The sequence below is a fragment of the Coturnix japonica genome, chromosome 5 (assembly GCF_054131305.1).
Source record: "Coturnix japonica strain WE chromosome 5, WE-NBRP24, whole genome shotgun sequence".
Lineage (NCBI taxonomy): Eukaryota > Metazoa > Chordata > Aves > Galliformes > Phasianidae > Coturnix > Coturnix japonica.
Window position 1 is genome coordinate 46,501,406 of NC_140667.1, and position 16,610 is coordinate 46,518,015.

The 16,610-nt window shown below is 37.6% G+C and overlaps 1 protein-coding gene across 4 annotated transcripts; it reads right to left on the bottom strand.

Annotated features, from left to right (window-relative positions):
- Window positions 1-1,393: 1,393 nt before the first annotated feature.
- On the bottom strand, window positions 1,394-16,565 carry WARS1 (tryptophanyl-tRNA synthetase 1). 4 transcript variants are annotated; one of them, XM_015865604.3, is made up of 13 exons: window positions 16,513-16,565; window positions 15,685-15,765; window positions 15,537-15,589; window positions 12,912-13,130; window positions 11,645-11,852; window positions 8,071-8,179; window positions 7,432-7,551; window positions 6,692-6,874; window positions 5,381-5,481; window positions 4,914-5,026; window positions 3,785-3,958; window positions 3,565-3,705; window positions 1,394-1,894 (listed from the first exon to the last, which is right to left on the bottom strand). In XM_015865604.3, exons 4-13 carry the CDS (start codon window positions 13,023-13,025, stop codon window positions 1,736-1,738), a joined length of 1,422 nt encoding a protein of 473 aa, XP_015721090.2. In that variant the 5' UTR covers window positions 13,026-13,130; window positions 15,537-15,589; window positions 15,685-15,765; window positions 16,513-16,565; the 3' UTR covers window positions 1,394-1,735. The 4 variants fall into 4 exon arrangements, with proteins under 4 accessions (XP_015721090.2, XP_015721093.2, XP_015721091.2 ...); XM_015865607.3 differs by having other exon boundaries at window positions 16,406-16,565; XM_015865605.3 differs by lacking the exon at window positions 15,685-15,765.
- Window positions 16,566-16,610: the final 45 nt, after the last annotated feature.

A 16,610-nucleotide genomic window follows, 5' to 3' on the forward strand; every position in this document is an offset into this window, starting at 1 on the left:
GAGGGAGCGTGGTGCTGGCACAGCCTGCGTGGAGAAGTGGGTAGTGTCTCAGGAGGCATTTGGTGCAGTGTTGGATTGGTTATGGGACAGCTTGTGGTTGGCAAACAGCCTCTGGTAGGGGGTTGGAATTGGATGATCTTTAAGGTCCCTTCCAACCTAAGCCATTCTATGATGATTCTAAGACTAAGCTTGCTTTGCTCTTTCTTCAGTCCTTTGCAGAAATATAATGATAACAGCGTTACTTCATACACAGCTTGGCACACAAGCATTTGCATCTCAGAAATGTGAGTCACTGCTAGAAAGGATGTTTATGTGATGTTGCAGAACTACTGCAGGTGGGAAGGGAGAAGCTCCAGGCAGGGCACATAGATCAAAGGAACTACCAGGTTGATCAAGGTCTTTTGAAGCCAGTAAGAACTTTCACCCTTGCAACTTCTCAACTCAAGTGCCATCAGCTGACTTCACAGATTCACAGAAAACAGGTGGTTGGTAGCTTTTTTTTTTTGACCTACACAAGGAAACCTGTTAAAGTTTAAATATTTCACACCCCGTCTCATTGCCTTCCTTATGTTTTAAATGATTTGCAAATACTGCATATCAGTACCCACCAGTGTTATCAAAGGTGTTTTTATTTGACTTAGATAAGGCCGTGTCTGGGCTAGCAACTGCCTTTTCTGTATAAAAAGAAGACAGCTCTAACTGCGCGATCAGAATTAGACATACTAAATCAAATTAGTGAATTATGATTTTTATCCCATCAATCCCAGCAAAGACATCAGCGTTCTTTTTAAGTAAGGAAAAATGAAATATCACTGAAGTTTTTTAACAACGTGTATTTTGGTGAGAAAATGTATCTTAAAATACAAGTACCCCCTACTTTAATCTACCCAGTGCAGGAAAACAGGACAAACACTACGGGTCTGCCTGTGTCCAGGAGAAGCTTTTTATTCACTGTATCATCCAACGTTTAGTGTTTTTTCTGAACCAGAAACTAACATTTGCATTTGTTTAATATCTTCCACCTGAGAACATGAAGGAACTTTGTAACTTAACAATACTGAGACCAGCTGAACAGATGCCAAAACAGAAGTAGAGTGAACTTTCTGCAAACTTTGACAGGTCCAAAAGGAAGGCAGTAAAAAAACAAGGCTGGTTTTCTTTTTCTTGCATACAACTCATATATCTCATAGGTTCCTTCTGCATTGATCCCAGGCCCAAGACACCTTGTGATTTGCTATGTAGCACTCACTTTGTGTGTGCAGTGTGTTCTCAGTACTCCCAGAGGACACACTGGCTCGTAAACCAAGTGATGTGAAACACAATGGAGCCTACCAGTTATTAGGCAGAGATATGACTACTAACCAGTCTTTCTAGAACAAGTTACAGGTCAGACTTCATAATCAAAATGGCAATTTTATTTATATTTTCAACATGAAATACAATAAAATACAGTCTTGGGCTGACAGACATGCTTCTCTGTTAGATTAGGTAATTATATCTTGAATAGATTTGATGCCTTAATTAACATTATTTGATTTTAAATAGATACAAGTCCTATTTTAAACTCTGTTTTAAACTTGATCCAGTACTCTGATGCTCTTTATACGTGGCTCATTAAGAGCATTATTTATAAAGCACTGAGGGCAGGCTCTTCATAACTAGGGAGTGATAATATACAGCAGAAAACAACTACTCAATTTTGATTAATTGAGTGATGAGTTACATAAGCATTTCTTCAAAATTCAAAAGCGAGCTTCCGTGGAGTCATGAACTGCTTCACTACTTCATCTGTGACCTGCTTCCGTCTCTCTTGATGAGCTGCTATCAAGGGCTGCAATGTTTCTATAAGCACCTTCTTCAGCTCCCCTGTGAGCAATTCCCCACTTGTGTATGCCTGTCAAGAAAGTGTTACTTGCTAAATATGATGCTAAACAGAACAAGACCTGGTGATAAGTATTTCTTAAAATGCTTGGCCAGGGTAAATGAAGATCTGGATGTCTTAAAAATGAGCACGTGCCTTAGAAGATCATGTGTTATCACTGAAAACGCACCTAGTACGAATTTCTTATTGACTTTTAAGAGACTGAGGCAGCAAATTTCATGTATGACTAGTTAGATATAATAAACAAAACTGGATTGGGAAGTGATGTAATTATTTGCAGGAAACTGCTTATTTTTCTCAACTCCTCATTTCAAATGAACAGTCTGCTTTTTGCAATAAGAAGCTCAGGTTTTCATACCGTTCTCTCATCTAGTTTGGGTAAAGTATGAGATGTGATTGGAGTAAGCTTTTCATGGCACACCCTCAATCTCTGTTTAATGCCTACTGTCACATAAAGAGTTGGTAATCCATGCAGTTGCTCTGTTCCTGAAAGCATTTTCACTAAGCAGCTGAGTTTAGCATGGCTGAGGCAGTTCAACTATGATTTGAAATGGCAATAAACATGATACTCTTACTTCCCATTCTCACCAGGCCATTTGTAAAAGCAATTCAAGGAAAATAGTTTAAGAAGTACAAACTGTTTTAATTTCAGTTCTTATTTTTAATTGTTTAAAGATGTTGTTGCTTTGAGGAAGCAGTACTGAAAGGTATGGTACCATAACTAAAACAGCTCCGCTAATGCTGCTGTAGCAGTGACTTCATGCTTTCTAATCTGATTCTGAGGCAGCAATGCAGTAATGGTGATGTGTGTACAAGTTGCACTTGATGATCTTAGAGGTCTTTTCCAATCTTAATGATTCTGTGATAAGCTACTGGCTGCAGTCTAGTCTTTGTGCTCTTGGAAGCAAGAAGTGCATACACAATATTTCAATAGCTGAAGCATTATAGAAAATTGCTAAGTATGTCAAATATACTCCAGATTTCCATAAGGAAGCAATTTGCAAGAGGCTGCAAAAGGATTACTAATACCTATCCAACTTCATCCTTGTGTGGGAAGAAGTAAAAGGTTAGAAAAGAATCTGTAGCTATTGCTTTTTTGCAGCTGCTCCTACAGGATAAAGCTGATAAACCAATACGACATGGGTACATATTACTACTAAAACTGAAGGTCTTGCTACAACCCCCAGTGGACAGAGGTCTGCCAGCCATGTATAAATGTAACCTATACAAAACACATTTGTCCTTTCTTGTGATAATGAGGAAAAGAAAATCAGCAAGCTTTTGAAGCTGTATTTAGGTACTTTGCACACAAAGAACAGGTGGGGTTTATCATACAGTTAAAAACAGCCTAAGAAGACTGATAATAGTATGGGCTGATAATAACAGGACAAGGGGAAATGGATTTAAGTTGAAAGAGTGTAGATTTAGGTTGGATGTTAGGGGCAAGTTCTTTACTAGGAGAGTGGTTAGGCCCTGGAACAGGCTGCCCAGGGAGGTTGTGGATGCCCCGTCCTTGGAGGTGTTCAAGGCCAGGTTGGATGGGGCCCTGGGCAACCTGATCTAGTAAAGGTGTATGTTTGGTGGCCCTGCCTTAGACTTAGACAGGATGACCTGTGAAGTTAGTTAAAGGTTTGTCCTCAAGGGAAGGAATAAAGGATACTATCTTCAGTTTGGCTACTTACTTGTTTCAGTTGTTCAAGTTTGTCATCATCTTCAAGGAAGAAAGTCAGGTACATAAAAGACACATCAACGTCACAGTTACCTCCGTACTTCCTGTGCTCTTCAATAGTATCTCTGCCTCCTGAGAAGGCATGCTTGTTAATCTGAAACAACACAATGATTTTACAATTTCTACTAAACTTTGTTGTAAAGCTTTGTGTGCTTAAGGTTTGAAGAGCTTACCTTTGTCTTGATTTGTTTGGGTGTATCAGTGAGGAAGACAGAGGAGTTGACATCACTAGCACTCATTTTTGTTTGTGCTCCTTGCAGGGCTGGGAAGAAGACTGAGTGCAGTAAGGCAGGTTTAGGATAGCCAATCCTTGGTGCTACATCTCGTGTCATTCTAAAATAAGGATCCTAGAACAATCATCAATAAAAGCTCAGAATAAAGTTAAAACATGTGGTTTAAGGACTGATTAGTGTTGGCCAGTTCATGCCTTAATGGGTGGCCTCAAGAAAAGAAAGACCTTGAAGTTCCATAGCTGATACAGTTCATCCAGAAGAACAAAATCCTGTTTTTTTCATTTCTGTAGTTATACTGTACACTCTGATTCTCTTGGTTAACAAGGATTTAGAGATGGATACATCTAACTATATCAGTGATCAAGCTGGTAGTGCTGTGCTATTGCTGTGCTGTGACTTGAACCAAATGCAAAAATATTACTCCATAATACTGTGGTTGATGAATGTAATTAAATAATCCTCCAGTGGCTGTCCCTGTGACTAAAAGAGCTAAAGATTCAGATGGCGCAGAATCTGTTTCCTAGAAACAATACTTAATTACAGTAGAGATGCTACCACTATCATTTGTAACTCTGCACAGTCACTTGTAGCTGAGGTTCTGCAGCCTTTCTCACAAATGATTCCAATGCCTCTTTATCATTTCTGATGGAAGATTTTCCCCCAAGGTACAACATAAATCTCCTGCGATTCAAGTTATGGCTCACTCTCTCTTGCCCTAGTTACCATGGAGATGGCTAGAAGTTTCTTTCTACCCCCATGTCAGTAAACTTCTGCGTAATTATTTTACTGTCTTTGCTTTCATTGACACCAGCTGACTTTGAAATGGGTTGTGGTCGAGACAGATTCAAGACTGGAAAGAATAAGTAACACATGAATGCATGATTTTGAAGCTAAGCCTTCATCTTTGTCAGGACACAGCAGAACACCCTTTCATCTCCTCCAGCTCCAACCTGAAAAAGGTGCTTGCAGGAACGTTTCACATACATTTTGATATGCCAGCATGATGCTTGAACAGTTAATTACATAAACAAATCCAGGAAAAACAAGTTAAGAAATATAATTTTCTTACTTGATCAATAGCACATGGGATAAGACACTGAATGTTCTCTTTGCCATTGAAAATCTGTGGAAATGATGAACTGAAGGATGGAGCAGCCTGAATAGCAGGAAAGCTGATCTTCCCTAGAAAACAAGAAGTTTGGATATAATAGAGAAGTTTGCAAAGACATTTTCATCCACTGCCCCTTGTCCTGTTGCTGCATGCAACTGCAGGAATGGTTCACTATCCTGGTCATTTCAACTTTTCTGTTTTATATTTTGTTGTTAGTAATGCTACAACCTAGAAATGTTGTTGTAAAGTGTTTTCTATACTGAAGAAACCAAAATAACATTCTTCTAGAATCAGCCTGGAAACACGGATCTTTCTGTTCCCATTTGTTTCCTGAGTGGCACATACCAGTCCCTGAATAACTACTTAAATAGAGCTGTAGAAAGTGAAAGCAAGGTTCATTTCCAGTAAACTCATTTATTTCCTACCAATGCAATCACTGTCGTTAAAGCCAAAGATTCCTTTCACTTGGTTAAATGTAACATGCTTCTGAACTTTGAGGATGTTCTTGTAGAATCCTGTACTTGACCTGTGAGAAAGAAAGTGGAAAAATAACATGGGAAGCCAGGAGTAGGACAGAAGCTTTCATTGTAAAAGCTGTTGTTACAAAGCCTGCAGGATTCAATCTCTGAAAGCATCAGTTTGGTCTTTTTGTGGTTCACTGAGATGATAATTAGAGGATTATTAGAGGACACTAAAAACAATTTTTTCTTGCCTGGAAAATTTTACTGTTTTTTTCCCCCAAATATTTAATTAAAACAATATTTTTTAAAATGAGTTCTAATTATCTAAAAGTAGAAATATTTCCATTTGGAAACTGTGCCTCATGGAGTCTGAAGTTTAATTATCTTTATGCCTTTCTGTGAACTCAGACAACCTGAACGGGTCACGTTTCCCTTGTTGCTTGGTATCTCAGTGGTTCACTAAAGCAATAGTAGCTCAAAGCTACATTCCCTGTCTTCCATTATCACCACATACATCAGCAGCTTTTCCAAATGAAATACAGCTCAGCATCTTCTCTGTTTTCTTACAACTACTGGAAAATTGAAGCAATAGGATTGGCAGGTCTAACTTGCCCTTACTCAGTCACGAGGTATATCTGTGTTAACCTAACTTTAAGGCAGGTCTTATAGGACACACAGTCTAGGGGATATAGTACTTCTCTAAAACGAGCATCCTCCAATCCAGGTATTTCCAGAAGCTTATCATCTCTTTATGGAAGAACAAAGCCCAAAGTTCTGAACTTTGCCAAATATTTTCTTCCTTTTGAGAAGACAGCTCCAGTAGAAGCTTCTTAGATAATATTTAAACTTTATTCAGTTGAAACGCTATTTTCTTCATATAGTATTTAACTAATTGTTTGTACCATTTGTGAAATGATTTTAGTCAATGCGGTTGAACTTTAAAAACATCTCAAAGACTTTGGTGCCATCCTAAATCAGTCTGGAGGTTTCTCAGTGGTTTTAGTATTTTTGCCTTTAATATATTTCTTGTAATTTAAATTCAAGCATTCTTTATGCAAGAATTTGTTCATAGATTATACAAGAGAATGACAAGAGAATGTGCATAAGATACTGAATAGCATAAAAATCAACAATTCTACTTTAAGTATCATAAAACTCTTATTGAAGCTCTTAAGCCTACACATGCTTATTAAAAAAATGCTGCTGACTATTCAAGTTGGAGAGAAAATGTAAAGCACTGAAATCAGAAACGTATTAAAGTAAATTTCAACTTACCCCAAGTAGTCTAAATCAGAAAAGATAAAGGTTTTATTGACATCAAAACCACACGCAATAATATCTCTTGCATTTTCCTTAGCATATTCATATGCTTTCTCAGTTGTCATATCCTTCCAAAGGTATTTCTCATCATCAGTCAACTGTATAACTAAAGGAACATCAAATGCTTCTTGCAGCCACCTAATAAAAGCAGGGAGATTTTATTTTAGACTAAGTAGAAATAAAGACATTTTTGCTAGACAGCTGTGTTTTTATACATTTTAAGCAAAATGATATGCAAAGGATTGCACCATATGCAGTCACTTAAGTTGATAAACATTTTATATAGATTATAATGACAACTTACCAGGAAAAAAGTGTTACTGTTTCCTGTACGTATGTTATGATTTGCAATGGGAGTAGAATTTAGAGATTTTTTGGCTCAGAGTCCAGTATCTTTGTGTCCTGCTTTTACTGCAGGCACCACCTAATACAACCATGTTGAGTTTCATAACAAACTTGGCTTAAGAGAAGCAAAAGTTTTATGAACTGCTATGGAGGTACAGGTGCAAGGAAGGCTTCATAGTGATGGAGGGACTAGGTTATTTTAATGATCATATTGCTTAAGTTCATCAATATTTATCTCAGACAAACAGAACTAATTGTAATGTATCATTTTGGTAGTTCCATGAACAGCAGTCAACATTTCCTTAGGAAAAAAATGTTTTTGAATAACACTAGTGGTAGAAATGGCTTACTTTGTGAATAAAAATGGAATAAGATGACCAACATGCATTGCCTGAGAGGATGGTCCTCTGCCAGTATAAAGGTAAAAGGGCTTCTTATTTTCATAAGCATGAAGGATTTGGTCCATGTCTCTGAAAAAGAGAAATAGAAAAAACATGACTGAACTTATTAGAAAAGTGCTATTGCTGCTTTAGGCTGAAAGTCCATGTATGTTAACAAATAAACCATAAAGGACTTGCAGGCTGGTGTTTTTTATGTGATAGTACAGATGTACAGATCCACAGGCCATGCAGACCCTTGCTCAAATAAGCAGTTTTGCAGCATATGAGCCCTGGTATTCTTTGCTAGGCCAATTTCTCCATCCAGCCATTAACATCCTGGGAACCCATACAAAGCAAAGATTTCCTGCACATTTCTCTTTCTATCTGGGGTTAGTGAAGGCATAAAAGCAATTGATGCAAGTACCCAAAAAGAACAAAGTGTTTCAAGTGTTGACAGAGTAGACCTGGAGTAGTTGCTAATTGCAAATTACAGTTGCTTTACCTGGTGTAAATCAACGCAGTCTTTTGCTGGTCACAGGTTTCTCCCAGTAATGCTTAGAAAAAGTCTTAACAATTTGACATTTTTGAATGTTAATGAATAAGTCTCACCTGTGAGAAAAAAAGATTCCTCTCCGTAGAAACCGGTGAGGTTTTTGCCCAGTAGCTCTTTCTATTCGATTGATCAGATCTGTATCGATTTTACTGCTGCCAAACCGAACTAACAGAAAAACATTAAAAAAAAAAGAAAAAAAGACATAAAACATTAGTATGGGTAAAACAGATCTTTTATTAATCTATGCAGCCTAAACCAGAAAGAACATCTTAACATCTCAGGTAAAATGCAAAATCGCTATATCTTCCTTATTTTCCTCCAGAGTCCCAACAGCAGTCCCTGACATTAACTCTATGCTAGTAGGCCCAGTCTAATCGTTACATCCCCATTTTGCTCCACCCATGATTGAATATAGCAGCAGTTTTTTTTACAGCAGAACTATTGTTATTCAGAGAAACATAAGTAGATCAAAGGGGCCTCTGTATATCAGAGGATATAATGGCTGCATGCAACTTAATGTTCCTTTCTGGATGTTTAAATTTTCAGCCCTCCAGTCACACTTTCCACTTCCAATCCCAAATGCTCTTCTCCAAGCTTTATTCCCCATTTGTATCAATAAGATTATGGACACTGCTCCCCTCAAGAGGCTTGAAAAGGTAATGCATAGTTCTCTTCATTGCAGTCAAGTAAGACTTATTGCTAGGTGGTTTAGGAAATCAACTGTTTAAAATAAAACATTTTCAGAGAAGTAATTTCACTTAAGAAAGGTTTTATCAGACTGAAATAGCAGCATTTTTCCCCTATTGCAGATTAAACTGGGGAAATATCTTATTTCTTCCGTAAAGCTTCCTATGCCTCAATCCCAATTCTTGGACCTTAATGAGCACATTTATTCTTCATGATTTTGACCTGCTCAGAGAAAACTAGAGAAGAACCTAACCTTTGCTACTATCCTACTCTACTGAGCATCAGAATAACTTGTAGTATTATTGTAATTGACAAATTATTCAAGGGAGTAATGTAAAAGTACATTTTATAGGTATGTAATACCTATATCCATCTATTAAATATAAAACCTTCCTGTTGGGATACAGTAATTAACTAAAACGTCTTTCCACAGACTGCAGCTTCCTACTAGAGCAGTACCATACCACTTCAATGCATGTTTTCTGAGCATCATCACATCTGCTTGTCCTAAGCAGTTCTTAATTACTGAATTAATTTATTTCTAGCAAATAAAAAGCATTAAAAATGCCAAAATAATCATAATTTGGGTGAATACTAATTAGAGACCATGTGAACGTGAGAATTTTTGACTCAGCAGAACACTCAGGAGGCTACCCTTATAGAAAGAGATGTTATGGAGTCTTCCTCCTTGGAGATCTTCAAAAGCCACATGGATGTGATCCTGGGCACCCAGTTCTGGATGTCCATTTTTGAGCAGTGGGGTTGGACTAGATAGGGTGGACCCAGAGGATCTATATGCATGCAGAAAACTAATAATCTACTATTTGTTATTACAGTAACTTTTCTGACCAAGCTAGTCTTGGTAATCTCTGAACAGCCATGGAAATGGGGAGAGGTGCCTGTGGAATGCAAATACCACTCCCACTTTGAAGAAGGAAAAGAAATAACTGTGGTATTAGAGGCCAGTCAGCCACACCTCAAACTCTGAGCACATGATAAAACAAACAATCATTCAAATGTTATTAAAGACATGAAGGCGACTGGGAGAAGTCAGTATGGATTTATGAATGGGAATGTCATTCCAACTTAATAGCCTTCCATGATGATATGATTAGCCTAGTAGAAGCGGCAAGAACAATGAATGTTGTTTATCTCAACTTCAGTATGGCTATTTATACCATCTCCCACCTGATAAGTCCCACAGCTTACGAGGTCTGGACAAGACAAGCAGACAGTGAACACTCTGGCTAACAGAATCTTTCTTCCCAGAATATCTGTTCTGGTGCATAAACACGCACCTTTAGGTGCACATCCAGGAAGAATATTTGAGAATAACACTCTTCACAATCACACCATGCTTTTAGCATGTTAATTTCTTCTGTGTTTGCAGAAAACCAAACATGCTGACAGCTTTATAGAGTACCACTAGCATATAAATAGTATATGAATAGAATTTACGTGACAAGAATATTTCCTTTATTTTAAGAGCTGTTAAGCTAAGCTCTTGGGCAATATTCTAATTATTATTTTCAAAAGGATGAAGAATAAGTTTATTAATAGCAAATAGCAACTGTTTCATTTCCCGGAGTGGTCACCTTTCTTCTCTGAAAAGTTTTCAATACATAACTTGGAAACTAAGTTAAATGACTCATCCATCAAGTTCTCCAATCTATTAGCAATGCAAATAGGGAAGAACTATCCTAACTCTTCACTGTAGAGAAGGTCAAAAGGACACACATACCTACATGCACACATACACAAACAGTTACTGGAAAAGGAAGCTGCTGTCAGGTTAAGTAATAGCATTTCTATAGATAATTAATTTGCAGTGAAGTCATGCTAGCCACTTTGAAAGATACTGAGATTGTGCCAACAGAAGCAGAAGAATGGGAAAAGTAGAATACAAGAGTTAGAAAAAAAAGGCAAGAAAAGAGGGCAAAAGAGGGTGAATTTCAATGTTACGGACTATTTCAATGTTATGGACTCAAGCTTAAGAATAAACTATAAAACAAATAAGGAAATGAACTAAAACCACATTTTTTAAATTACAGAGCTTTACAAGTTTTGTAACATTTCTAAAATATTTTCCATTACTGTATGGGAACTGTTAGTCACAGGTTGGGCACCTGGTGAAGGAGCACGGCCAGCCCTGGGTGCACAGGTGCAAACAATTCACCTGTGAGACTGGAAGGAGGAGACCCTGGGTCCGCCCCTCCTCAACTTCATTTAAGGGCTGGCAACCCAAGGGGATATACCTTTACTTGGAGATGTTCTCTTTTGGAAATTTCCCAGCAGACCCTTATCCTTGGAAAAAGGTAAGCTAGTCTTTTTTTTAGTACTGAATAGTAACCAATACCTTTCTTTGGTGATCCGAAAACTGATCAGTGGTAGTTATATCCTTTGCCTTATATAATACAATTACCATTTCAATTTATGTTTTTTTTTATGCACAACCTGTATCTTTTCTGCCCCAGCCACCACTTGGCTGTTTGATAGCATGTCTGATATTGTTATCCTCGGAGACTTCTGCACTAGCTTTGGATCATCCCTGCCCTCCCTAATGCAGAAGTTAAGACAGATAGAGAAGAATCCTATGACTTGGCTAGAGTGCTCTATGCTCTAGCTGTTCAGTATCACAAATACTGATGATAAACATACCCAGTCACAATATCTGCACAAATGTAACTTCTAGTAATAGTTCTTATGCTAAAAACAAACTGAATATAATTTTTTTCTAGCTGAAGTATATTAAGTCCTCAATGGGAAATCCTTACCTTGGATGTTCTCAATTCCTATAGTTAATTCTTTAGATGTGAATGTTAACATCAGACATAAATTAAATGTTACTTAATTCTGCTGATCAGGATTTGTGTTCTTTTGCTATTTTTTGTGATTCTTACAATCATTTCACATAAATCTATTAGCAATAGCAGAAAGTTGTACCTATGAGCTTGTCATAATCCACGCCTTTAGCATTTGATGTCTGTACGTTCCAGGGGTCCACTAGATCTTCATCCTCTTCGTTAGCTGTTCCATTGTTTATTAATGTATGGTCTTTTGGAGGTAAGCCTGCCTGATAATCTTGTCCTGTTGTTGTTTTATACGACAGTTTTAAGGACAACAACATTCTCACTGCTGCGTCTATTTCATCCTGAATGAAGAAAAAAACCAGCTGTTTGATTTGGCATAACCGAGATAGACAACTGTATGAATGTCTCAGTCCTCCAAAATCTATATCCATGTTTTGACTTGAAGTGCATTATTCATGAGCTCTAGGCCTTTATTTATGTTTGTAGCATCTCTCCTGAAGGTAAAATTAAAGCAAATAGAGAGTGACTGCTTTCTAACCAGAAGAATTCAACTTGTTATCATTGGCAAGGTATTTAAAGTATCTGTCCCAAAATTCCATTTGTGCATGAGAGGGGGAATAAAAACTTGTCTGTTTTTCTAGTTTTAACAAGACTAACATTTTAAGCAGACAGGGAAATACACAGATACAACAGTTACTTAATTTACTTTACAATGTTCTTTTAGTGGCTTGACTTAAAATAACTCATTTGTTAATGATTAGTTTACAAACTTGAACACAAACAAGAAGATGAAGGTCTTTATAAATTCCACTGTTATGACCTTCTTAATACAAAGCTAATGTAGTTTATTATGTAAGCGATAAATACATTAAGGTTTTATACAACACTTAGTATTCAAGGCTTACTCCCATGCACAATGCACAGAGAGAGAACATATTAAAACAGGACTCTGCCAACGTAGTGATAACAGCACAGGGAACTGGAAATTAATGGCAAAATACTGAATCACTTAAGGAAGATTAAGCAGGAACAGTTACAGTAAGACATATTTGCTAATCTGTACAATAATGTATGGAGAAAGATAATTATTATTTTAAACAGAGAGACCCTAATACCAGGGCAGAATGAAAATGGTTTTCAAGTGAAGTTTATATCAAGTATCTTGGATCACAGCAACTGGTGGAAGCAGACTTCTAAGCCTACAGCACTCTGTTTTTACTTCAGGAATAACGGCTTTGCTCTTATTAATAACTATTTTGTTTAAGGTATGACCACGTAGTGGACATAAGTATTTTGAAACAATTTTTTCTTAATGCAACATAAATCTCAGAACAATCATATTCTTCAGTACTCTTAAAGACCTGAAAAATGACTGGTTCTGCACACGGAATGGAAAATACCTTTGGTGCCTTTCCTGCTTTCAGTGCTCTGACTTTCTCTCCTTGTTCAGTTACTTTCTCAAACAGCTGAAGTGGACTCAGGGATTTCAAATCACAGTTCGGGCTATCAGCCATTTTGCTGGACTGTAAATGATCTTTTTCTTCACAATTCAGTCAAATCCAACGACTTCCAGTTTTTCAGCTTGGTTATTGAAAACAGCAGCAGCAAAACCAGAAGAACTGTAGAGTAAAAAACAATGTATTATTCTTCCAGGTTTACCTTGAGGACTAGGGAAACAGAAGAGAATTCCACTGACCACATATGTAATGCTATTGATAACAGATCGATAAAGACTTCAACACAGTGAGCTTTGAAGAGCAAACAAGCTTAGAACATTTAATTCAGTTTAATGAAGAAAAGGACTGACATTCAGCTGCAATAAATGCACAGATCATTCCAATGTTGTTTCTCTAAGTATCTCTTCTCACACAAGAATACCTTTGCAAAGTGGTGACAAGTTAATTAAATATATTTAGGATTCAGAGCATCTCTGATCAGTTGGAAGAGATTTATGACTGCTTAATGTATTTGTATTATTTGGTACCTTGTCGAATTTTGTCTGACAAAAGCTGATTTTTCAAGAGATTTTTCTACTGTTAAATGGAATTTTGTCTTAATGTATGCAATGTAGTATTTCAGCTCACAGAAAGGTATATGAGAGAAAGGTCTGCTCTCCTCCAAAGGTTAAAGAAACATACAGGTAATCATTGAGAAATGCTGCTTTCTGTGGAAGAATCAATCCATAGGTAAGCAATAATCTGAAGTGGAATGAATTATTTGTTTTGCAGCAGTGCATAAGACAAACAACACTGGGAGATAGTTGAAGTCTAAGAATAACAATCCAGAAGTCTTCCTTTTGTTCAATATACACCTTGATCGCAGAAACTTCCTAGCACAGTGTCCTTGCTTCTGTTAATAGGCTTCTCTTCCTGGCTAACACAAATAATATTGCTCATATTAGTAATAAGATACTGTGAAAGTTTCTTAGCACTTTTTTTGTTTGTTATTAAATTAACAGCAACAAAGAGTCTGGAAAACTACAGCTGTGTGGTTTACAGTATAGCAACACAGAAAATGTTGTAGTGCAGATCTTAATGACAAAAATATGCTGAGGGAAAAGTAAATTTTCTATGGAAAATATGCAAATTGGCCAGGGTGGCAAAGTGCTGCATCACAGTTGGATGCAGTTGCTGATGCAATCACCCAAGCTGTTGCATGTCCTCTTCCCTTGAAGAAAGTGATGTTATCTTAAGTCATAAACTGATTCCTATTTTACTTAGATCATGGTGACAAATGTAATGCTGGAAAAGGTAAGTTAATGAATTTAACTCCTACTGAGTTGAAAATAAGTGTGTTGGGGAAAATGATCCACTTCAGGCATTTACTGCCATGCCATATTTTAGTCCACGAAGAAAGAGCTCTGTGCCAAGTACATGTCTTTCAAAGGATTATGGGTATTCAATGAGAGTTGGTTGAAAGTACAGAAACAGGTTCAGAAAGTCCCTTTTCTACTGAAGGAGGAAAAGCCCTTTTAAATATATTTATCTGTCTTACCCGTTAATGATTTCATAGGAAACAGTTGTAGGAGATGCCCTGTGGGACTGTCACCTCTGATCAGCTTCAAAAGACTGTTGGCTTTTTTGTTTGTTTGTTTGCTTGTTTTCAGAAGAGTAATGTTGGTTCAGATTTAAAAAAAACCCTCTAGAATTCTAGACAGTCTCGCAAGTATATTATTGAATCATATCATAGAATGGCTTGGGTTGAAAGAGACCTCAAGGATCATCGAGATCCATCCCTCCTGCTGAGGCAGGGCCACCAACCTCCAAATCTAATACTAGACCAGGCTGCCCAGGGCCCCACTCAGCCAGGCCTCAAACACCTCTGGGGATGGGGCATCCACAACCTCTCAGGGCAGCCTGTTCCAGCACCTCACCACTCTCCTGGTAAACTGACTCACTGCTTAACATGCAGCGTGAATAGACTTAGGTTTACATGGTATATATTTTAATGGTATAAGCTGTAAAAGCTGCTAACAATAAAGCCTTGTATTTATCTCCTTTTCCCAGAATTAAAAAATATAATAATTGAATTAGCTGTTAAGCACAGTTTGAAAGTATTTATTTAGCCTAATCACAACCTTGGATTATATTTATATCCCATATTTGAACTGCCACAGAAAAAAAAAAACAACCTTCACCTGCCTAAAAACTTTTGGTTTTAATTTAGCAAGTCCTCCATATCTACCATTAGCTACACATATGTTTCATTAAGGCTCTGTTTGCCAGACAGCTGTAATATTCCCAGATTTCAGATGAACAATCTGAAGACTGAGTAATATATGCATTACTTTCTAGTTTAGTCTAATAATAATGACAGCATACTTACATTACAGAATGGACTAAAATAAAAGTAACTTCTAGTGTATTATGTGTGAGCCTTAGTTCCCTTAGAACTAAGGGAACTTAGTTTAAGACCCCTTCAAGTTTGATTATGTGCAGCTTGACCATGCTATTTTAAAGAGGAGTATAATAGATATTAAGTACTTAATTAAGTACTTAACTTACATAGGCCTACAATTTACTTACATTCTTTTCTTTGAATAGTAGTGGTCTCCTTTTCACGAGCATGAGATATTTAACTGGAAAAGAAAGTATATAGGGTCAATTCAATAGGAATTTTCAATAGGAAAATGTAAACAAGGTTTATTCTATGGCGTAGAACAAATTGCTTTACCTTAATTCTTTAATGTACCTACTGATGGGTTGCCTCCTCTTAGAAAGGCTGAAATTTCATGGCAGAGGCTGAGCACATAAACTGGAGAGTTATAAAACAGAAAAAGTCCTTAATAAGATGGGAATAAGCTGAATAAAAATATGAAGGTGCATTTTTACTAAGAAGTAGAATATCTTGTCAATGAAAGATGAGGAATGTTTGGATTAAAAGATGGAAAAGAAATTGAATGCTACTGAAATCTCATCTCCAGTGACATCAGCGTTGTCCTTCTTTGCTAGTGAAACTCAAGCCAGGAATTCAGTGATGTGGGACATGGGTCTTAATGAGCTTTTGAAATACATAAATGCAATCGTGTTTTAAAGAAAAACAACTGGATATTCTACACACCAGCAACATGCACGTTACCAAATATATTACATAAGGAAAGCTGTCAGGCTCAAAGACATCAAATACTTGCCCTAAACATAGTTGAAGGAGAAAAAGATCATAGAATCACAGAATGACCCGGGTTGGAAGGGACCTCAAGGATCATGTAGTTCCAACCCCCCTGTCTAGCAGGGCCACCAAACATACACAGTCATGCATGGGAACTTGAGATTTAAGTGTGAATCGAGGTGAAGGTGTACGAGATGATTCCCTAAGATGACAGTGCAACACCTCAGCCTGTCAATGCTTCATCCCATTTGAGGCCCCCACCCATCTCCCAGCCACCAGGACTGACCCATACGCTGCTTCCCAGGACAGGGCCGCCCTGAGGGGACCCCTCAGGATCCCGGATCGTTACCCTCCGCCCCTGGGCCGTGATCTCCACGCGGCCCCGCTGCTCACCCGCTCAGCTCTCCGCTGTCACAGCCATTGCATCACCGCGCCCGGAGCGCTGTGCTCTATTCCGGCTGGGAAACACGCTCTATGCAGAACCATCGTTC

Excerpts from the sequence above, each read along its gene's own strand:
- WARS1 (XM_015865605.3), bottom strand. The coding sequence starts at position 13,025 with ATGGCTGATAGCCCGAACTGTGATTTGAAATCCCTGAGTCCACTTCAG. Across the intron at positions 8,180-11,644 it reads GGATTATGACAAGCTCATAG|TTCGGTTTGGCAGCAGTAAA; the intron begins GTACAACTTTCT and ends TTTTTCTGTTAG. Across the intron at positions 6,875-7,431 it reads ATTCCATTTTTATTCACAAA|GTGGCTGCAAGAAGCATTTG; the intron begins GTAAGCCATTTC and ends TGCTTTTATTAG.